The sequence below is a fragment of the Coenobita brevimanus genome, chromosome 65, assembly GCF_032717465.1.
Source record: "Coenobita brevimanus isolate Jiangsu-jjx chromosome 65, ASM3271746v2, whole genome shotgun sequence".
Lineage (NCBI taxonomy): Eukaryota > Metazoa > Arthropoda > Malacostraca > Decapoda > Coenobitidae > Coenobita > Coenobita brevimanus.
This window is the reverse complement of record NC_137018.1, coordinates 29,116,619-29,137,869: the sequence shown is the minus strand read 5'-3', so window position 1 is coordinate 29,137,869 and position 21,251 is coordinate 29,116,619. Positions and strand designations below refer to the sequence as shown.

Here is a 21,251-nt window from a genome sequence, read left to right as displayed (position 1 = left end):
TTTTCTCAGACACTGGTCCATCCTTTTTTTCAGACCCGGATCTCTTCCTTGTTTTCAGACTCGGGTCTCTTCCTTGTTTTCAGACCTGGGTCTCCTTTTTTTCTGACCCAGAACTCTTCTTTTTTTCAGATCCGGGTCACTTCTTTTTTCTGACCCAGGCTCTTATTTTTCTGACCCTGGTCTTTCTTTTTCAAATCCGGATCTCATCTTTTTTCAGACCATGGTATATTTTTTCAGACCTGGGTCTCTTCTATTTTTTTTAGACCCAGATCTCCTTTTTCCAGACCAGGGTCTCTCATTATTTTTCCAGACCCAGGTCTCTCGTTATTCACAAGACCTGGGACTCTTTTTCAGATACGGGTCTCTCCCTTTCAGACCCGGGTCTCTCCTTTTTTTCAGATCCGTGTCTCTTCTTTTCAGAACCTGGTGTCTTTTTTTTCCAGACCCGGGTCTCTCCTTTTTTTCAGACCCAGGTCTCTTCTGTTTTTCAGACCCGGGTGTCTCTTTTTTCCAGACCCGGGTCTTTCTTTCAGACCCAGTTCTCCTTTTTTCCAGACCCAGATCTCTTCTTTTTTTCAGACCCGGGTCTCTCCTTTTTTTTCAGACCCGGGTCTCTCCTTTTTTTCAGAACCGGGTCTCTTCTTTTCAGAGTCAGTTTCTCCTTTTTTCAGACCCGGGTCTTCTTTTTTTTGAACCAGGGGCTTTTTTTTAAGACCTGGGGCTTTCCTTATTCTTTTCAGACCCTGGTCTCTTCTTTTTCCAGACTCTGGTCTCTTCTATTTTATCAGACCTGGGTCTTCTGTTTTTATCAGACCATAGTCTCTTCTTTTTCAGACCATATCTCTTCTTTTTTTCCACACTCAGGTCTCTCTTTTTTCAGACCCGGGTCTCTCCTTTCTTTTCCAGACCCAGGTCTATCCTTTTTCTCAGACCCGGGTCTCTTTTTTTTCAGACTTGGGTCTCTTCTTTTTTTCAGACCTGGGTCTATTTTTTTCCAGACACGGGTCTCTTCTTTTTTTAACCCGCGGCGTCCTGTCAACGTAAATTAATGTCCACATGTTTTGTCACTGCCAATCCACCGTCGACACAGCACATAACGCTAATCGTCTGAAGGTTGCATGGTCAAACCCACTCAAAATTAGTCACCTTGATGGAAATGTCTACCAGCAAAACTGGCGATTGAGTTGTTAACATTCACTCTGAAGGGCGACTTGGGGATCTCACGCCCGCTGAATCTGTTGGGCATTGACAACTTGCTAGAGAATGCTAATACATTTCTTGGATGAACAGACTATGGAAACAAAATGAGGAGAGAAACTTACTTAAGCACAAACCAAAATACTGTACACGTCCAGTAATATGGGATGTGTTTAATGGAGGATTCTACATCTGCTTTACTGACTAAGCTGGAGTTGGATAGGGACATCATAATATGATGGCACCATTATAACTAGGCAGCTCCACTTCCTGGTCATACAAACATCCCTCAATTCCAGCCCTATTCCACAAATGAGGGATGATGAACTGCTGGAAAAGCACAGCTTCAGCCTACAGTTCATTAGGTTCACAGCCAGATGAGCCTGGGGTTACATCAATATCAACAACTAATTTCATACATAGGGCAACAATTGTTATGTACTCCTCCACACACACACACTCCAAGATAAATATAAAAAATATATGACAAACTGTAATGAGAATACTTATGGCGAACATACTGAAGAGGACATGAATAACTCAAGAAAATCAAGAACAAGCATGAAGCTATGACAGTATATGATATAACTCACTTGACAATGACCATGAAGTCTCCCTCACACTGCGGGGTGTACTTGCACGTGTATGTCAGGTTCCGGTCATTGTTGAACTTGCACTCCAGCTGCACAACAATAACAACACATGAGGTGAATATCAGTAGCAAGAGAATGCAAGTAAAAGCAATGAAGCAATGACCTAACTGAATGAATACCAAATCATAAACCTCAATATGGCATATTACAATATTCAGTATTCAGCCGACATGGCTAAAGGAACACTGAACATATAAATACTGTAGCTATTTCAAAACTGAAAGAAGTTTTCTAATATGTATCCAAACATGCTTCTTATACAGTACAATGAAATCTGAATAACATAACAAAAGTCAATAGCAATACTGTACTTCACATAAATTAATGAGGGAAATCAGAGAAAGGTGCATACTATACACATACTCTGTATACCTGTATAAGAGTGTACACTGGTTGGTATGAAGAGATATATATGGAACAATAACAACAGTGAAATATCAAACACCTAAAATTTCAGATATTTAAAGGATTCCTCTTCAAAAATGCAACAACCATAATGAGAACAAACAATGAACGTAATAAGAAAATTTTTGAGAACTGTTGAGTGAAAAATTGGGATACAACTATTCAAGGTCTGTTCAGAAAGTGTCCAACCTTAGACTCTTAAGAGCTAGGACACTAATCCCCCTCAAAGTAGGGTCCTTCTGACTTGACACATGTAACCCAGTGTTCCTTCCACTGCCTGAAGCATTTTTCAAAGGCGATTTTCAGTACCTTCTGCAGGTGCTTTGTCACATTCATCATGACCTCTTCCCTCATCTCTAGTCAGAAACCCTTCAGCAGAGTTTTGAGCTCAGGGAATAACCAAAAGTCACACAGAGCCATGTCTTGCGAGTAGGGAGCCTGCCGGACCTGCGGAATGTTATGCTAGGCCAAAAATTCCTGAATAAGCTGAGAGGAATGGGCAGTGGAGTCGACATGGTGCAGCTTCCAACTTGCCGCTTTCCATAGGTCTGGTCTCATTTGCCGAATTTTGTCACAAAAACAATGGATAACGTCAAGGTAGTAAGTTTGTTGATGGTCTGGCCTGCTATTCATGATGCACAACACCTTGGTAGTCGATAAAAACTTCAAACATGCATTTCACCTTGCTGCGGACCTGTCGTGCTTATTTTGGCCGAGGCAAGCCTGCATGCTTCCACTGGGATGACTGTATTTTGGTTTCTGGATCATACCTGTACACAGGTCTCACCTCCAATGATAACAGTCTTCAGAAAGTTTGGATTGTGATTTGCACACTCCAGCATGTCTTGAGCAATGTTCACCCACAGAGCTTGTTGTTCTAGGGAATGGAGCTTTGCAACAAAGTAAGCGGCAACACGTCACATGCCTAAATCATCCGTTAAAACTTTGTGAGCTGATCCGATGCTAATTCCAATTTCATTAGCAATTTCTCTGATAGTCAACCAATGATTTCCCATGAACAAATCACATACGTTCTTCACATTTTCAGCACTCCTGCTTGCTGATGGCCTTCCAGGACGTGAATCGCTCCTGACTGACATTCAGCCACTTTTTAAGCAATTGCACCACTCCTTTATTTGCGTTATTCCCATGGCTTCCTTCCCAAAAACTTGCTGGATCTTCCTGATAGTTTAAACTTGCGTATCACCTAGTTTTTGGCAAAATTTGATGCAGTAACACTGTTCAACTTTTTCAGTCACTGTGGCAGGTGTGGGAACGCAACGAATGTAAGGTGCACGACCATGAACACTGGCTGACTGACTGTCATTGAGTCATTCATGGCAGCTGGCATTAATCATGCATGCACACGAAGGTCCTGCACTGCACTACACAAAACCCTGCCCCTATCCACCAACAGGCTGGTGAGAAAAAAAATTAGGTCGGATACTTTCTGAACAGACCTCGTATGTGGAATTGCTGACTCAGTAGAGAACTAGATAATGGTTTAGACATAATCAAAGTAAACATATGCTGTATGTTTACTTTAGTGTAAAAGTATTCAGAGAAGGGAAACAAGTTGTATGATGCCTTCATGGTTCTGGAGAAACAATATGAGAGCAGTGAGACAAGGAATGTGGAAAATGCTGAATGCTGTCATAAGCATGCTTGAGGGTGCTACAGCAGCAGTGCATATGAAAAATGCAGTTAATGAATTCAATTATTTCAGTGTTGGGATGACACAGGGATGTGTTATGCCTCTGTGATGTTTCAGTAATATATATTTATGGATAGCGTAATATAAAAGTGGATGTTGGAGTGTCCTTAGTGAGGGATAGTAGAACTGCAAACTGCCTGAAGTGTTGTTTGCTGAAGATACTGTATTGATAAGTGACAATGAATGGCAGTTGCAGAGTTTGGCGAATGAATCTGGGAGTACAGTGTACTGGGAGCCCTACTTTCAAGCATGGATGTGAGGCTTGAACCCTGTTAAAAGACTGGGAGTCAAAAGGGAGAACAGTGGATATGAATTATCTCAGGAAAGCATGTAGAGTTACGTGGAGAGACAGACAGTCAACAAATGAAGAAGTAAAGGATCGCTGTGATGTTGACATCGATGTGGCTGAAAACATTCAAAGTACTGTAATGCTCTGAGATGGTTTGACCATGTGGAGAGGATGAAGAATGAGTGATCTGAAGAATGTATAAGGTGCCTGGTATAAGAGGGGCATAACCACCACATCAGCTATTTTCTGTTCTACCATGGAAACCCTTCCTTCATCCATGCCCCACCATATTATACCATTTGCCAAGGGTAAAGCAACCCTCTTATCAGTGAAAATAGGGTCAAAAGCCACATGGCTCCCAGGTGTAATATCCAAGACTCAGTTTGGTGGCAGCAGGTTCAGGGATGCCAAAATGTTTATTGCTGTCACTGATTATACAGTACAGTAAGTTGGACATCAAAGTGAAGCTGGGTCATGATCTGAATAATCCAGTGATCATTAAACTGCAGAAGGACCAGGCAAAAAGTATGACCCCTCAGTCTTCTCTTTGTCTACCATCCCACTGCCCCCCAAGTACCCCGGTAGAGCCAGACTTACACCAGAGAAGCTTAAGAATTTGAAGGACCTCTGCAAATATGTATCACATCAACACCAGGACTTCTTTGAGAATATCTACAGGAGTCAGGGTGAAGAGGAGGGAGAGGGGGCCACTGCCTGAGAAATAGAGAAGTCTGACCCAGACTATCGTTTCCTCAAGTATTAACCACCACCCCACCCACTATCACTCCACTCAGGCATTACTGACCCTAGGCAACTGGACCAGCCGTCCATATTCTAATAATTTCATTCATATCCTAATCCTCATATTATTGAGGACCATCTTTTCGAGTCTTAAAGAGAAAATATTAGTAAAAAATCGGACTTCAAAAATCATTAAAAAATACCTATATCTCAAATAGAGTGATCAAATTTTTAACCTATATCTCAAAGAGTGATCAAATTTTTACAAGTTTTAATCCTTTTACAAACAATGGCTTAGGGCACACACTTCTTCTAATCAATAAAATCATCATGAGAGTTAGGTAGGAAAGTCTGTTGAATAACTGCCTATAAAATATTACAAAAAATAATATTTTACTATGATTTATGACATTGAAAAATACTCCACATTTCATCTACTTGTACCTTAACTGCACAAAACTAGGGTCTGGTGGTTATGCTCCTCTAGTACTGGGCATGTAAATGAGTGAAGTAGTGGAGATCAAGAATGAGATGGAGAGGGATATATGAAAAAAGGGTGTGTGAGTTGGAGGGAGAGCAGCCTGAAGGCATCAGATATGATGGCCTGAAGGCAATTTGTTTATGGCCACTCCCTACTGGATTAAGACATCTGATTATTAATAGGTAGATACAGACAGATACATACGGATAGTACGCACACCCCTGTTATTCATGAAAACCCATGTTCTCATTGTCTTTAATCACAGCTTTAAGATTATTTACTCATGATAAAACATTGACAAATTTTGGTTAAAAAGTCCTTACACAGCTACCCATAGATCCATGCTGGAGGCCCAGCAAAACATACTTATAAAAAAAAAAAAAAAAAAAAAAAAAATGCAGTGGATATTTATTAGCAGTGTACTTGATGGTGGCTGATTAGTAGCTGATGGTGACTGGCATTTTTTTTTTTTTTTTTTTTTTAAATGCAAGAAAGAAGGAAGCAAAAGCTGAGGCCTCCAAACTGCTCCCTAAAAAAGAGAGAGAAAGAGAAAGAGAGAGAGAGAGAGAGAGAGAGAGAGAGAGAGAGCCAAATTCAAGATCCATTCACGGTGCCTGGACACTGCGTTTGAAAGACTGGAGATCGTAGGCAGTAGGAAAAACAGAAAGAGAGAGACAGTTCCAGAGTTGACTTGTTGCATACATGAAGGACTGGGAGTAGCGGTTAACTCTTGCATTAGAGAGTTGGACAGAAAAGGGATGAAAGTGTTGCTAAACGGGTGCTACGTGCCCACCGTAGTGGAGGAGGGATGCAAGCAGACAGTTCAGAGGAGCAGTGGTCATTGAAGCAGCGATAGAAATGAGATAAAGATGCAACAGTGCAGTGAAGAGACAGAGGTTGAAGGGGCCCTGTAAGATGAGGAGAGTTAATGAGACAAAAAGCCTTTGACTACACCATATTCAGAAGAGCTGTGTGTGGGGAGCCTCCCACACATGAGAGTTGTACTCTACACAGGGGAGTTTAAAACCCATGTATAAAGTCAACAACTGTGCTGGGGTAAAGAAGGTACATAGATGGCTTAGCACACCCAATCTCTTGGATGCAGATTTTACAAGAGTGCTAATATGTTCTTTCCAAGATAAATCCTGAGAGAATGAAACCCCACGTATGTTTAAAGATGATGCAGGATTGAGCTGGATATTGTTAAAAATTAGAAGATACTCCTGTGGAAGATTTTGTCGGGCTGATAGAAGAAAGAACTGAGTTTTTGATGCATTAAAAACAACAAAGTGATTTTTAAAGCAGAGATATGTGCCAAATCAGACGTTAGGTGTGCCATAGCCTCATCCCTTGTTTGTTGAAGCAACTGCTGAGAAAGACACTGCAGGAGGCGAATGGAGAGGTGAAGGGTGGAGTCATCAGCGTATGAGTGGATTGGGTTCCGTGTACAAAAAGGTCATTGATGAATAAAAGGAAGAGAGTTGGTGATAGGACAGAGTCCTGAGGAACATCACTACCGATAGCCCTAGGAGAAGAACAGTGGCAATCTACAACAGCAGCTACAGAACAACCAGAAAGGAAGCTACAGTAGGATAGACACCGTAAGAGGGTAGTTTGGAAATTAAAGATTTATGCCAGACTCAATCGAAAGCCTTTAAGATGTCAAGTGCAATGGAAAACCTTTCACCAAGTCTCAAAAGGAGGATGACCAAGAGTCTGAAAGGTGGGTGAGAAGATCACCAGTGGAGCGTCCCTGGAGGAACCCATACAGTACTGACGATCAGAAAGAAGGCCGTTATAAGAAAGATGCTCTAAAATTTTTTTGTTAAGAATAGACTTGAAAAATACTGAAATACAGGATGTTAAAGCAATTGCGTGATAGTTAGAGGGCTGGGAATGGTCACCCTTCTTTGGGACAGGCTGAATGAAAGCAAACTTCTAGAAAGAAGGAAAGATGCAAGTTGACACACAAAGACGAAAGAGTTTACCTAGGCAAGATGTAACAACACAAGAACAATTCTTGAGAACAACAGGAGGGACCTCATCAGGCCCATATGCTTTGTTAATATTAAGGCCAGTGATGGCAGAAAATACATCAACTGAAAAAATTTTAATGTCAGCCATGAGGAAGTCAGAAGGGGGGAAGAGATCGAGGAACAGCACCGGAATCATCTAAGGTGGAATTGGAGGAGAAAGTCAGAGCGAAGAGTTCTGCTTTTATCTTTAAAAGAAATAGTTACGGAGGCATCAGAGTGGAAAAGAGGAGGGAAAGATGATGAGGCAAAGCTGTTAGAAAAGTTTCTGGCAAGGTGCCAGAAGGAGTACAAAGAATTCGAGGTGGAGAGTTCAGAGTATTCAGTAATGTGCGAAATTATTTTCAGCAGAGCAAAGAACAGACTTAGCATGATTCCGGGAAGAAACCTAAAAAAGTTGAGATTCAGGGGTGGGTTGGTTCCAGTACCTTTTGTAGGCCTTCTCCTTGTTGTGGACAACATTAGAACAAGTGTGATTACACCAAGGGTGCCTAGCAGCAAGCAAGAATGTTGTGAGAATTTGTGGTTACATGGGGGGGGTGGGGGAGGAGTCTGGCTGGGAACCAGTAACTACAGAGTCCTATTTACATGTATTTAATACTCACTTTACTTGTATTTCATGCTATTTTCTTCTACTTCCTGATCATGATACTGTATTTCAAAAAATTTTGAGTTTCTGTTGTGGATATGATAATTTAAGTCTCAGAAAATGAGGCTGATGGTACTCTCAGAAACAGAAAACCTCTTCTGGTGTGACATTATACACTAGAACAGTAAATTGGAAAAAGACAAAGAAGATTTTAAAAAAAAGTTGTGAGAGCATTATACAAATATATGGACAAAGCAGCCAGAAGAATGTTCTGTCACAGCTATCACCTGAACCTGAAATGTGGTTATCATGAGAAAGTTATGCACAGCAGCTGTAGCACTTTGTCCGGCCTTGTGCACGTGCCCCGCTACACCCCAAGGTTGGCCGGGGATTGCCAAGCAGCACGTAGTTACTCGCAAATGTTTATGCTCTTTTATTTCTGAACTTATTTTTTGTGCTACATTATTCATTTTAGTATCAAATTGTTCACAACTGATTATTCTATAAGGATATATGCTGAAATACTAGCATTACCAATACTATAATAGAATGTACAATGACATGTGAAAAAACATAGGCAGTTTACATAAATGTTTATGCTCTCTTTACTTTTACATTACTTTTTGTGCTATTTCATTGATTTTAGTCTCTCTTTGTTTGTAAGTGTTTGTTCAACAATAATATATATATATATATAATGTGCAAACAACCAACATCACTATTACTAACACCATAAAAACAGGGTAAGGAAGGCCAGGAGTGCTCCATCAACAGGGTCTCGAAATACTTATATTTTATTTTACTTCTGACGATATTTTGCAAGCTACTTGATTCATTTCAGTCCCTAGTTGTTCATACACATTTTAAACCTAGTCCCGTGAACATCAAACAGTAAATGGATTTTTGGCGAATATTTTACTCTGATGACAGAAATGACATCATCAGCCAGCTTACAGGAGGTTTTCACATGACATAAATAACATCATAGGCCAGCCAAAGTGTTGACCTACAGGGATGGAATATACTACCAGCCCTTTATGTGGACTGGCTTATCATGCATAAAGCTAAAAACTGGCAGACAAATTGAAAGACAGATAACAACTGCTCAATTTATAGGTCATACTAACTGTTTCTGTGTGTCCATCTGGGGTGCGAAGGAAGGCCTCAACTTTGCCCTTTCCTGCACTGAATGTCTCAATGGTGAAGTGTGTTGGCGCTCCCACCACTGGGCCAGAGGGTTCTACACCAGGACCATAGCACCGCACCCTGTACCACCAAACATGTCATGGCGAGTTACTTTGTCAATGCCATTCCTAAGTAAATCTTATCAATCCCTTTAATTCCATGATATATCTTCTGTCTTTACACAAGCATAAACTCCTGGTACATCAATGCACTATGTAATATAGCCACAAAACACTGCCTTATTATAGCACATATATAGTATACATATGCTATGCAGTTTCAAAATTAATCAAAAATAGCTATGCACTTAAAGCAGCAAACAATAAACATTAAGCTACTTTAAGATGACTATAGTACTAAAAATCTGAACAGCAACAATCTGTGCTCAGTATGTCCTGGATGATACACACAAAGCATAATCCACTACACATACATTTAAACCTTTAATTATTTAAAACTATAAAAGATTAAACATATGATTATCAGTCACAAATACAGATCATTTATATTTTACTTTGTGATGTGATATTTATGAAAATTTATCATTTAATGACATCCTAAATTTAGATACTGTTTATATGTGCTGTTGTTAATGATCAATCCCAATCTGTCTGGTTGAGCAGATCATCAACCACATGCACGCAACTTTTCCTAAAAGCCATCCCATGAACCAATGTTCCCTTGTGGCTGACATCATCTTGCCAGTGGAGAAAAGCTTGGAGGTTTGGTTCCTGGGTGGATGCCACATGTGTCTCTCCACCCACTTAACAGGGGCACCACAGTAAGCTCCACTTCAACCCATGATCTGGTTATATGGTAACCACCCAATGTTATAAATGGCTTCCTGGGTTACAAGAAACACCCAGATCTGTCACTCAGTGTAGAACCACCCGAAGTGGAAAGAAGAATAATATGGAGAAGTGACACGAAGGCTGAGAGAGATAGAAGAATTAAAGGGCAGATGAAGAAAAAGAATGACAAAGGGGAAGGAAGAAGTAGACAGCACTACATCAAGTGAATGGATGGTGGTCGCCACACCTACTGCTATATTAAGTGCTATATTATGAGTATATTAAGTTCCTTAGTGTGTTATTCAGTAAGGTTCTCATTCACTAACATTAACTGGCTGAGTGCTACCACTAAACACTTGAGCTACTGCTACATGTCAAAAGAAATGAGGAGTTATAAGACACATATAACCACTGACAAAAAAAAACAATGTATCAGTATTTTTTGTAGTGTACATGACTATGGCATGTCTACAGATCAGCTGGTACTCATTGCAAGTAGGGAATTTAGCATTACACCACAAATATATATATATATATATATATATATATATATATATATATATATATATATATATATATATATATATAAGTACCACAACACACTTCCAGTTTGGGGAAAAAAACGCAAAATTAAATTATCCAAACTTCACCAATTTAGTAAATTATTGGCCATATATCAAAACTTGAAGGCTTCATTTTACAACTTGCACATATATATATACACTAAATGACTTTTAAATGCCAATGTGGCATTCCAGAACAATGAACATTATAAAATAAGCTGAAAAATTTAGCACCAGCTTTATATGCTGAGATATGTAATGACACAGCAGCCTAGACAGACTTGTCACAGTCACTGACTATGCTTCTAAGAGAGGGAAAGTCATCAGCAACACAAAATTATTGGGTAGAGACTATAGCAACTACATAAGGTAGGTTCATCATATGGCATGCCATTTTGGACTAACATGAAATGAACAACACTAATATAGCATCAAAGCTACAGTATATATAACTATCACTGTTCCGGAGGGACATAATAATGACAGTGTGGGACACAAACATCCTCCAACTCCTAACAAAAACATCCACAGTGTGATACTACTGACCTCACCCTTCGTGGACCAGGGCATATTAGATTCCTTGATGCAGGCATGAAACCATTGCCTTATTACTGTTACTGCATAGTGGCACTGACATACTGTATACAAATAATGAATTCCAGTGTATAACACCAACTGTTACAGAAACACTTTGATATATTGCATCCCATCTCAAAATACCATACAAACTAGACCTACTGTATTTCTAACCTGCACTCACTGAGAATGATATGCATAAATGCCTATCAGCACTGAATTGAGAAACCGCTTTATATCTTCCTGCTATTTAAAAACTGCAAATTAACACACAGGCCAAATTTAGCCTGTTCAGCACAATGGCATGATTTAATTTATAACCATCAAACAATTTAATCTGGTTTTGGGCAACCCACTCATAATGGATGGGTTAAGTTAAATGAGATGATTTCCAACCTCTTCAGTACAAAAGACTTACCCTTTGATTAATAAAATCATCTGACAGTTCCAAGGATATTTTTAAAATACAACATCATACTAAAAGAATTAATATTCCAATTAAACAATCACCCAACCTGGAAATTTCACTGTGTGGCATGCTATGTTTACGTAGTCTTGTAAAACAGCACTAAAGGAACAATGAACGAGTTGAAAATAATGGTACTGTCATTTAGGTGCTCAAATAAATAGTAAAATCCTCAGTTAAGCAGGTTTATATGTAAATAAAAGGGAATCTTATTTTTATCCTCTCTCTCACAACAGGTTCTCTAACACCATCTCAGTCTATCATCAGCTACAAGTGTTCATTGTTAAAATGGTAATACCTCCTCTAAGCTTAATGGCCACTTCAGAAAAGTTCATGGCCTTTACTAAACAATAATTTTGTCAGACCTCCATAATTCTTCCTTTCTGAATTAAACACACACACACACACACACACACACACACACACACAGAGGAAGTCATCAGATGCAGACGTTGGACATCGGCGCTCCGTACCAAAACAACACGGCCAGTGGCAATTACCTAAATTAGTATCTTTGAATGAGTCAAGCTCTGTACCAGGTTAGACTAAATGATTTTTCATTATTAAAAGGTAAAGAAATAATAAGTTTAAATAAGACTGGTTCAAACAACAAAGAACCACGATGCGTTGAGTCAGCTGGGTTTGTTTATACTACAGCAACACGCGGAAAGTGTAAGTACATACTCTTCATTTAGTATTACAAAATGGATACATACTTCAGTAAAACAAATTTGGAAAAGAAAAGGGATAAAAGTAAAAAGCAAAATGATGATTTCTACCAAGAACTGGTTGAAGTGGAGACTCACAATAGACTGGTTGAACGTGTACACAAACTAGAAATGGCTTTCAAAAATGAAATTGATGAAATAAAGAAGCAAATGCACTTGCAAAAGGAAGAGATAGAAAAACTAGGAAGGGAGGCCAATAAGAAAGACACAACCATCAGTGAACTAACAGTGGAATTGAGTACGCTTAGGAAGAAAGTGAGTGAAATGGGAAGTACAGTAGTCAATCACGAGAGTGTTATGAAAGAGTTAAAAAATGACACAGAGACAATTAGACAAGCAAGCAGTCTTATGGACCAGAGCAGTGATATTGAGGAGAAGATAACACAGGTGAATGAAGCTGTGCAAAGCTACAAAAATGATGTAGAAACCACGTATGCTGAAATGGTGAAAGTAAAGAAAGACTTAGAAACAAGGGTGGAGGAAAAAAGCATTAAAAAGGAAGTGAAAAGAATAATCCAAAACAATCCAAAGTTAGTCAGAGATTCAGTAGAAATAAATAAATCAATAGTAATCACTGGTATAGAAGAGGAAGAAATTAAAAACAAGATCACTAGAGACAAAAAGGAGATGGCAAATGTAATGAGCTTACTGAAAGAAGTATCAGAGGAAATCTGTAGTAAAGACATAGAGGAACACAAAAGGTTAGGGAAATATGAGAAAAGCAAAACAAGACCTCTAAAGGTGACTTTCCAGAGTGTAAACACTGTGGAAGAGATACTAAAAAATGCAAAGAATCTTATGGAAAAAGAGGAGTTCAAAAATGTATGGATAAAAAGATGCCTAACACAAGAGGAACTGGAATTACTGAAAGAGAAAAGGGAGGAAGCAAAAACAAAAAATGAGGGAAGATCAGAAGAGGAGAAGAGGAAATTTTTTTTACAAAGTAATAGGATTGCAGGTACGAAAGTGGTACACAAACAGGATGGAAGAAAAAGGAGGAAGTTAGTAGAACCATGTCGTGACAAGTATATAAACAAGATGATAAAGTTGATGTACTCAAATGTGGATGGAATGGTATCTAAATTACTAGAGATGAATGATTATGTCAGAGAAAATGAACGACAAATAATATGCCTGAGACAAAATTAACACCAAGGATATCCAATGACATACTAAACTTAGAGGAATACAATATATGGAGAAGAGACAGAAATTTAAAAAAAGGAGGAGGAATTATAATATTAACTAAGAAAAATCTAAAAGTCAAGGAAATAAACCTAGATATACCATCACAAGTAGAACTGATTGCAGTAGAGATTGACACATCTGAAGGTAAAGTAATTGTAGCCAATTTGTATATGCCACCCAGATCAAACACATGGGAAAGAGATGAATATGAGGACCTGGCAGAGAGTACAATTCAGAGTATAAGATCCTTGCTACATAAAATGGAAGAGAAATCGGAAAGAATTATACTAACTGGGGACTTCAATACAAATATAAATTGGAATACTCTAGATATAAATAGCCAAGAAAGCTGCTGGGACCAAAAGCTCCTGGATCTTGTACAAGAGTTTTTCTTAACGCAACATGTGAGGGAAACCACTAGAAAAAGAGGACTTGATGTACCTTCAGTGCTAGATCTAATATTTACTAGGCAAGAAAATGACATTGACAGTTTAATATATCACCCTCCACTCGGCAAAAGCGATCATGCAGTACTAAATTATAACTTCAGGATACCATATGACATAGTAAACAGCAATGATAGTTACAAAAAGAGCCTAAACTATAAAAAGGGAAATTATCAAAACCTAAAGAAGTATTTCTTAGAAGTTGATTGGGAAAATGAGCCTAGACGACAAGATTTAAATGCTGTATATAAAAAATTCAGTGAATTTTATGAAATAGGAGTCCAGAAGTACATCCCACAGCACAAAGAAGCAGATAAGAAAATACAGAAATGGTTCAATACAGAATGTAAAAAATCAAAAGAAAGAAGAGATTTGTTGTGGAATAGATACAGAAGACACAATAGTGAAAGGGCGTATAATAATTACAAACAGGCAAGAAACGACTATACAAGAATAAGGAGGGAAGCCCAAAAACAGTTTGAGGAGGATATAATAAATAAAAGTTGTGATCAACCAAAGCTGTTTTACAGCTATATCAGAAGCAAAACCAAAGTAAAAGATATAATACAATCCATTACGGACGAGGGAACCACTTATACACAAGAGAAAGATATTTGTGAAGCACTAAATAAGAATTTCCAATTAGTTTTTACAGAAGAAAAAAATTTTGAGAGGGACTATGTGGAACACACATGTCCACACATACTACCAGATATACAAATAGCAGAAAAAGTAATACAGGAGGAGTTAAGTAGATTAGACAGAGGAAAAGCAAGTGGTCCTGATGAAATTTCATGTTGGGTGTTACGAGAATGTGCAATGGAGTTAAGTAAACCATTATTTTTAATTTTCAAGAAATCCTTGAGTCAAGGGAAACTACCTGATATTTGGAAAAAAGAAAATATAGTCCCCTTATTCAAGAAAGGAAATAGACAAAATCCTCTCAACTACCGACCAGTATCACTAACCAGTGTTGTAAGCAAGGTATTAGAAAAACTTATAAGAAAAGCTTGGGTAAATCATCTAGAAGAACACAGTATGATAACAGAAAGACAGTTTGGTTTCAGAAAAAGGAAAATCATGTGTTACTAATCTGTTGAGCTACTACGACAGAGTAACAAACACAATACAGGAAAGGGAAGGATGGGTGGAGAGTATCTATTTAGATTTCAAGAAAGCTTTTGACACAGTACCACACCAAAGACTTTTATGGAAGCTGTACCATCAAGGAGGAATTCGAGGCAAACTGTTTTGTTGGATGCAAGACTTTCTCATAAAAAGAGAAATGAGGACAGTACTAAGAGGAAACTACTCATCACGGAAAGAAGTGACTAGTGGAGTACCACAGGGTTCGGTGCTGGCACCAATCATGTTTTTAGTGTACATAAATGATATAAACAGTAACACTGGAAATGAGAGCTATCTGAATATGTTTGCAGATGATGCAAAAATACAAAGGAGAATTACTAGCACAGACTCTTGTAGGGAGCTACAAGATGAATTAAATAAACTTCATGAATGGAGTAGTACATGGCAAATGGAATTCAATGTGGACGAGTGTCATGTAATCAAGTTTGGTAAAAGTGGAAAAAGACCTGATTGGGATTATAAGGTAGGAAATAAAACCCTATACACATCAGAAAGAGAGAAAGACCTAGGTGTGATTATCAATAACAGACTATCTCCGGCTGACCACATCAGCAAGAAGGTACGGAACATGTATACACTGCTTGCAAATATTAGAATAGCATTCACATACATAAATGAAGACATGCTAAGAAGGATAATAACATCATTCAATAGACCAACCCTGGAATATGCATCAATAGTCTGGAGTCCTCATCTCAAAAAGCATATGGACAAGATTGAAAAAGTTCAAAGGGCCGCTACAAGATGGATACCAAGCTTAAGGGACCTAAGCTACGAAGAAAGACTAAATAAATTGAATCTACCAACACTACAGGAGAGAAGGAAAAGAGGTGACATGATAATGCTATATAAGTGCATATCAGGGAAGGAGAAAATAGACATAAATGATTACTTAACATATGGAGAAGCATCAGCAAGAGGACACTGCAAAAAACTGCATAAGAAGAGAGGTGATAAAGACATAATGAAATTCAGTTTCCCAAACAGAGCAATTGATCAATGGAATGCACTACCGAATGAAATAGTGTGTGCCAAAACAATTCACAAATTTAAGGATATGTACAATAAATATGGTTTAAGACACGGGACAGTACGAGCTTGACTCATTCCTGTAAAGATACAATTGGGTAAGAACAATTAGGTAAGAACACACACACTCTTGACTAACATAAGAGTAGCATTTCATTATATGGATGAGGAAATGATGAAAAAATTGATACTGGCCATGATCCGCCCCAGGTTAGAATATGCAGCGGTAGTGTGGTCCCCACACAAAAAGAAAGATATAAACAAGATTGAGAGAATACAAAGAACAGCAACCAAGATGGTCCCCAGTCTGACAGACCTGTCATACAGAGAGAGGCTGGAAAAACTGGATTTGGCTTCGTTAGAGGAAAGGAGAAAGAGGGGAGACATGATTGCGGTGTTCAGGTCCATGGTGGGAGTAGATAAAATTGACAAAGAAGATCTGTTTGTATGGGATAAGAGAGCAACAAGAGGACATGGAATGAAATTGAAAAAGTCAAGCTGCTTGAAGGATATCAAGAAATATAGCTTTCCTTACAGAAGTATAGACTTATGGAATAGCCTGGACAAAGAGATCGTCCAGTCTAGAAACTTAAACGAGTTTAAAGTTAAATTCGACTTATTGAGAAACAGCAACGGAAACCCACGAGCATAGTACATTCCATGTATATCACAATTAGGTATATTAGGTAAATACTTAAATATTTGGAATGACTTAGACAAAGAGGTGGTGCATGAGAAAAACATTCATGTGTGTAAAGGTAGACTTGATATATGTGGATATGGAGACAGGACAACATGAGCATTGCTCAATTCCTGTATACTACAAATACGTAAATACACACACACACACAAACACACACACAAAGACTTAGACAAAGAGGTGGTGCATGAGAAAAACATTCATGTGTGTAAAGGTTGACTTGATAAATGTGGATATGGAGACAGGACAACACGAGCATTGCTCAATTCCTGTATACTACAAATAGGTAAATACACACACACAACTCTGGAATAGCCCTTTTAATATGATGACACATTAATTCATTCTTACCACCTCCAAACAATTTTACTCCACTTAGGAAAGATCTCTCAGAATGAAGGGGATAGTAAAAGTTATATATAACCCCTGGGATAGTAAAAGTTATATATAACCCCCCTGTTTCAAAAGTGTCTGTTAAACTGGAAAAAACTGCATGGAGATGTTATGAATAAAATAACAAGATGTCATCATAGTGAAGATGTCTGACATAAGGTTAGTCTGAAATATTTCTGAAGTGACCAATTGCTAGTACACTATCTAGTACACAGTAGAGTCCGCAGTGACTAGTTTGTGCGTCGCTGTTATGTTGCGTCTCACTACAATATATTATTGGACCACTAGTGCACTCTGACATGAGTTAATTATTCTATACATAGATGGTTACTTACATCGGGTTGCCTGATGGACTGAAATTTGCAAATAACATTGGCAGTTCAATTAAAATTTTATTTCTGTGACATGAATGGTACTAGTATTCACTACGGTATAACACACAAGAAATTCCATCACTTGCTAACATCAAATTTTGTAGAAATCTGCTACTATTGGCATATAAAATTGTTTTTTATAAGGTGAGCTGAAATAAAATTCAATGTTCCCCTTCATTATCATTAAACAACCCCACATCTTTCCTCATCTTACTCCCTACTGCCTATCTTTCAAAACTCCTAAATGCTTCAAATCTACTGTATTTCTTTTTACCTTAGTTACCACTATTTCTTACTGTATTCCTATTACGTATCTAATGTATTGTTCATCGTATTGGTTATAAAGGCTCCAACATGCTTCTGAGCACCGGCCTTCATCACCTAATGGCAGGTCTCCACTTTGCTTGATCTCTGGCAGCCACCCTATTCAGTCCCTCAACCCTGAGGCCACACTGTGAGACCTCATCCCAGGTCTTTTTTGGATTGCCTCTCGTAACCCTACCCGCGATGTTCACACCTCCCACCTCCTGCACCCAATTATCATCTTCCATCATTTCAACATGCCCAAAACATCTCAATCTACCCCTCCTCATCATAATATCAATACACTCAAGTCCCTTCCTCTCAAGTCTTCAATTGCAATCCAAGCCCCCTGGCTTCACATTCAAGGGTGCGCTACATATCCATCTAATCACTGTCATTTCTGTGCACTTCCGCCTAAAGAATATCCTCTTCATTTACTGTCTAAGTCTCACTACTGTACCGCATTACATTCATGACACATACTGCATACAATATTTCCTTTCCATGGAGGGAGAGCCCTCTCAGTGTTAAGAGAGACAACAGCTCCCTGAACTTCCTCCAACCGTTACTCTAGCCTCAAAACTTGCTCCAGCCCCACCTCCAGCAAATGACATGTCCCACAAATAACAAAACTCCTCCACACACTTGAAAGGCTCTTAAGCAAGATCAATCCTTTCTCTCCTCTCAATCTCTACATGCTCTTCCCACCACAATGCACACACAAAATCAGCATTATTTCACAGTCTACCTCTAATACCACTACAGTACATCCCTTATGCACCCACTTATCACAAATACTACACAAGATGGGGATTTACTTCCCACACCCTTGTGGCAAACTGCACATGGCCACATGCCCTCTGCTTTGACAGTACTGCCTCCAGACCTAGGTGTCCCCCCCCCCCCAAATCTGGGTTTACTCTCACACCCTTGTGACCTATTCCATCCCTCCATTTCCTAAATCTTTCCTCCATCTTCCTTTCATTCTCTGCAATTAACACCAAGTCATCAACATACAACATTTCCCATTGAGGTCCATTTCTGAAGTCACATGAGAGAGCTTCACGCACCAAGAGAAACAATAAGGATCTCGAGATTGACCCCTGATGCATGCCAACATTTGCAGAAAGCCCATCACTCAAATCTCCATTCACTCTCACCTGGGTGCAAGCACCCACACACACAGCCATAACCACTCTAACTAGCCACTACTCGATCCCAAGTCTTCTCATTGCCCACTTCACCACCTACCAAGGAACTTTGTCAAAGGCCTCCTCCACATCAACAAATACAAGAGGCAGTGCCAAGGTACAGCAAACCTGTCCCTGGCAGTCATTTTAGTACTGACGTATAAACACAACAGGACATCTAGTCAAAGATGTCACATATCAAATCTGGAGTAAATTGGGTGAAAATTGACAGTATTTTATGCCCATTTGAAATTTCAGGCCCGACCCACCTGACGCTGACTCCCCTTCCACAAACTTGGGGGTGAACCCCCTGATATAATGAGGCATGTTATAGGATGCAGATTTGAAAGATGAACCTTTAGGTTTTGGTTTCATGTCAATATGACAAATCTGAAAGGAGTTATGGTGATTTTTTTTTTTTTTGTGGGGGGGGGGGATAAAGCCCAATTTGGCCCAAATTTAATCATGTGATCAGAAGGTCACACCCCATCATCCCTGCAATTTTAGTCAAAATCGCACCAGTAGTTTTTCCGTAAAGTTGTTAACAGACAGACGGACAACCTGAGTGACAACAATACCCTTCCCCAAGCCTCTCTGGGATGGGGATGGGTAACAAAGTACAGCTCCCTTTTCTTCCCTATATGTTTTTCCTGAAGATGTCAGGCTATGAATAAGACACCAGTGGTCCCTTCACCTGGCATAAACCAAGCTAAATCTCATCAATATTTACCTTTTCCCTTATCATACATTCCAGGACTCTTCCCATTACCTTTTTTATCTGATCCAAAAGTTTTATACCTCTATAATTTCATCTTCCCAGGGCATCACCCTTCCCTTATACAGTAAGACCTCACTATAATGGACTAATCAGGGCCCAAGCCATTCCAAAAAATGTGAAATTCCGATAAAAGCGACATCCGGACTTCCCCCTGCTAACCCGGACTTTCTTCAATTTATCAGACATTAGTCCAGATCACATTAATGATTTTTAAACTGTTTTGACTACCATTGTGGTACTGTACTGTTAAACTTCACTACATTAATCAAATGGTATAATATAATACTGTACTGTACACTGATAAATGTCTTATTTACCTTACTGTGGTGAACACAGCTGAAATGGTCAGGCAGTCCGGACTGCTTCTGGCTTTACCAGACTTTTCCTGATATGTAGGAATTTAGTCCGGTCACTCCTCGAGTCCAATAAAAGCAAATTCCGGTCTACTGAAGTTCAATATATCGAGGTTTAACTGTATACACATTTTCAATCACACTTTTTAGCCAGTCATCTGGAACAACACACTCATATACAAATGAATTAACCAAACTGGTAACTTACTTCTAAATCACATGTACTTTCAGCAGTCAACCCAGAAGCACCTGCCACCTTCCCCAGCTCCATTCTACCTACTGCCCTACTCACAACATCAGCATCAATTAAAGCCCTAAGGCCATACACTGTATCTGCTGACTCCAAACCTTCCCTGTTCCAGTCAAACTCCTCACTCAGCAACCAGTTATAATGCTCTCTCTCTAGGCATCTTTAATATCCTCACTGTCCACCACTACTTTTCATTCATCATGATTCACACACTGCTCACTCATGATATCCCTGTCTTCCCTCTTCATCTGATCTGCCATCTTAAATACCATTTTTTTTTTTTTTTTTTTTTTTTTTTTTTTATAAATACAGTAGAAGGCTCTGAGATGCAAATTTTGCTCTGTATACCTCCTTTCTGGCCCTATGCTTGGTGGCCAATTACTATTCAGCTGCTACCCCTTCTCCATCCCAGGAGTCTTCTTTTCTTCTTAATTGTGGCTTCTACAATCTAATCCCACCAACCTGTTACAGTACTTTGTGTCCTGGAGGGTCCCTTGTCCATTCACACACTGAATCAGTAACCCAAGAGACTGTTCCTGAGAGCTCTTCACTTTTGTCTACAGCTCCCTGTTCAGCCACCACTCTACTAATCTCTCAACAGAAGACATCCCTTACTGCTTGGTTTTCCATCATCCATCCATCCTCCAATCCTATGTTGCACCATGAGGAACATAGAGACCACGGCTA

The 21,251-nt window shown here is 39.1% G+C and overlaps 1 protein-coding gene across 1 annotated transcript in view; it reads right to left on the bottom strand.

Moving 5' to 3' along the window:
* Positions 1 to 1,138: 1,138 nt before the first annotated feature.
* LOC145404957 (filamin-A-like) overlaps positions 1,139 to 21,251 on the bottom strand; it is a 201,491-nt gene continuing 181,378 nt past the window's right edge. The window contains exons 5-7 of the mRNA XM_080276463.1: positions 9,230 to 9,368; positions 1,791 to 1,879; positions 1,139 to 1,235 (exon numbers count right to left, since the gene is read on the bottom strand). Coding sequence (XP_080132589.1) covers positions 1,139 to 1,235; positions 1,791 to 1,879; positions 9,230 to 9,368 — 325 coding nt within the window. The remainder of the gene's footprint in view (positions 1,236 to 1,790; positions 1,880 to 9,229; positions 9,369 to 21,251) is intronic.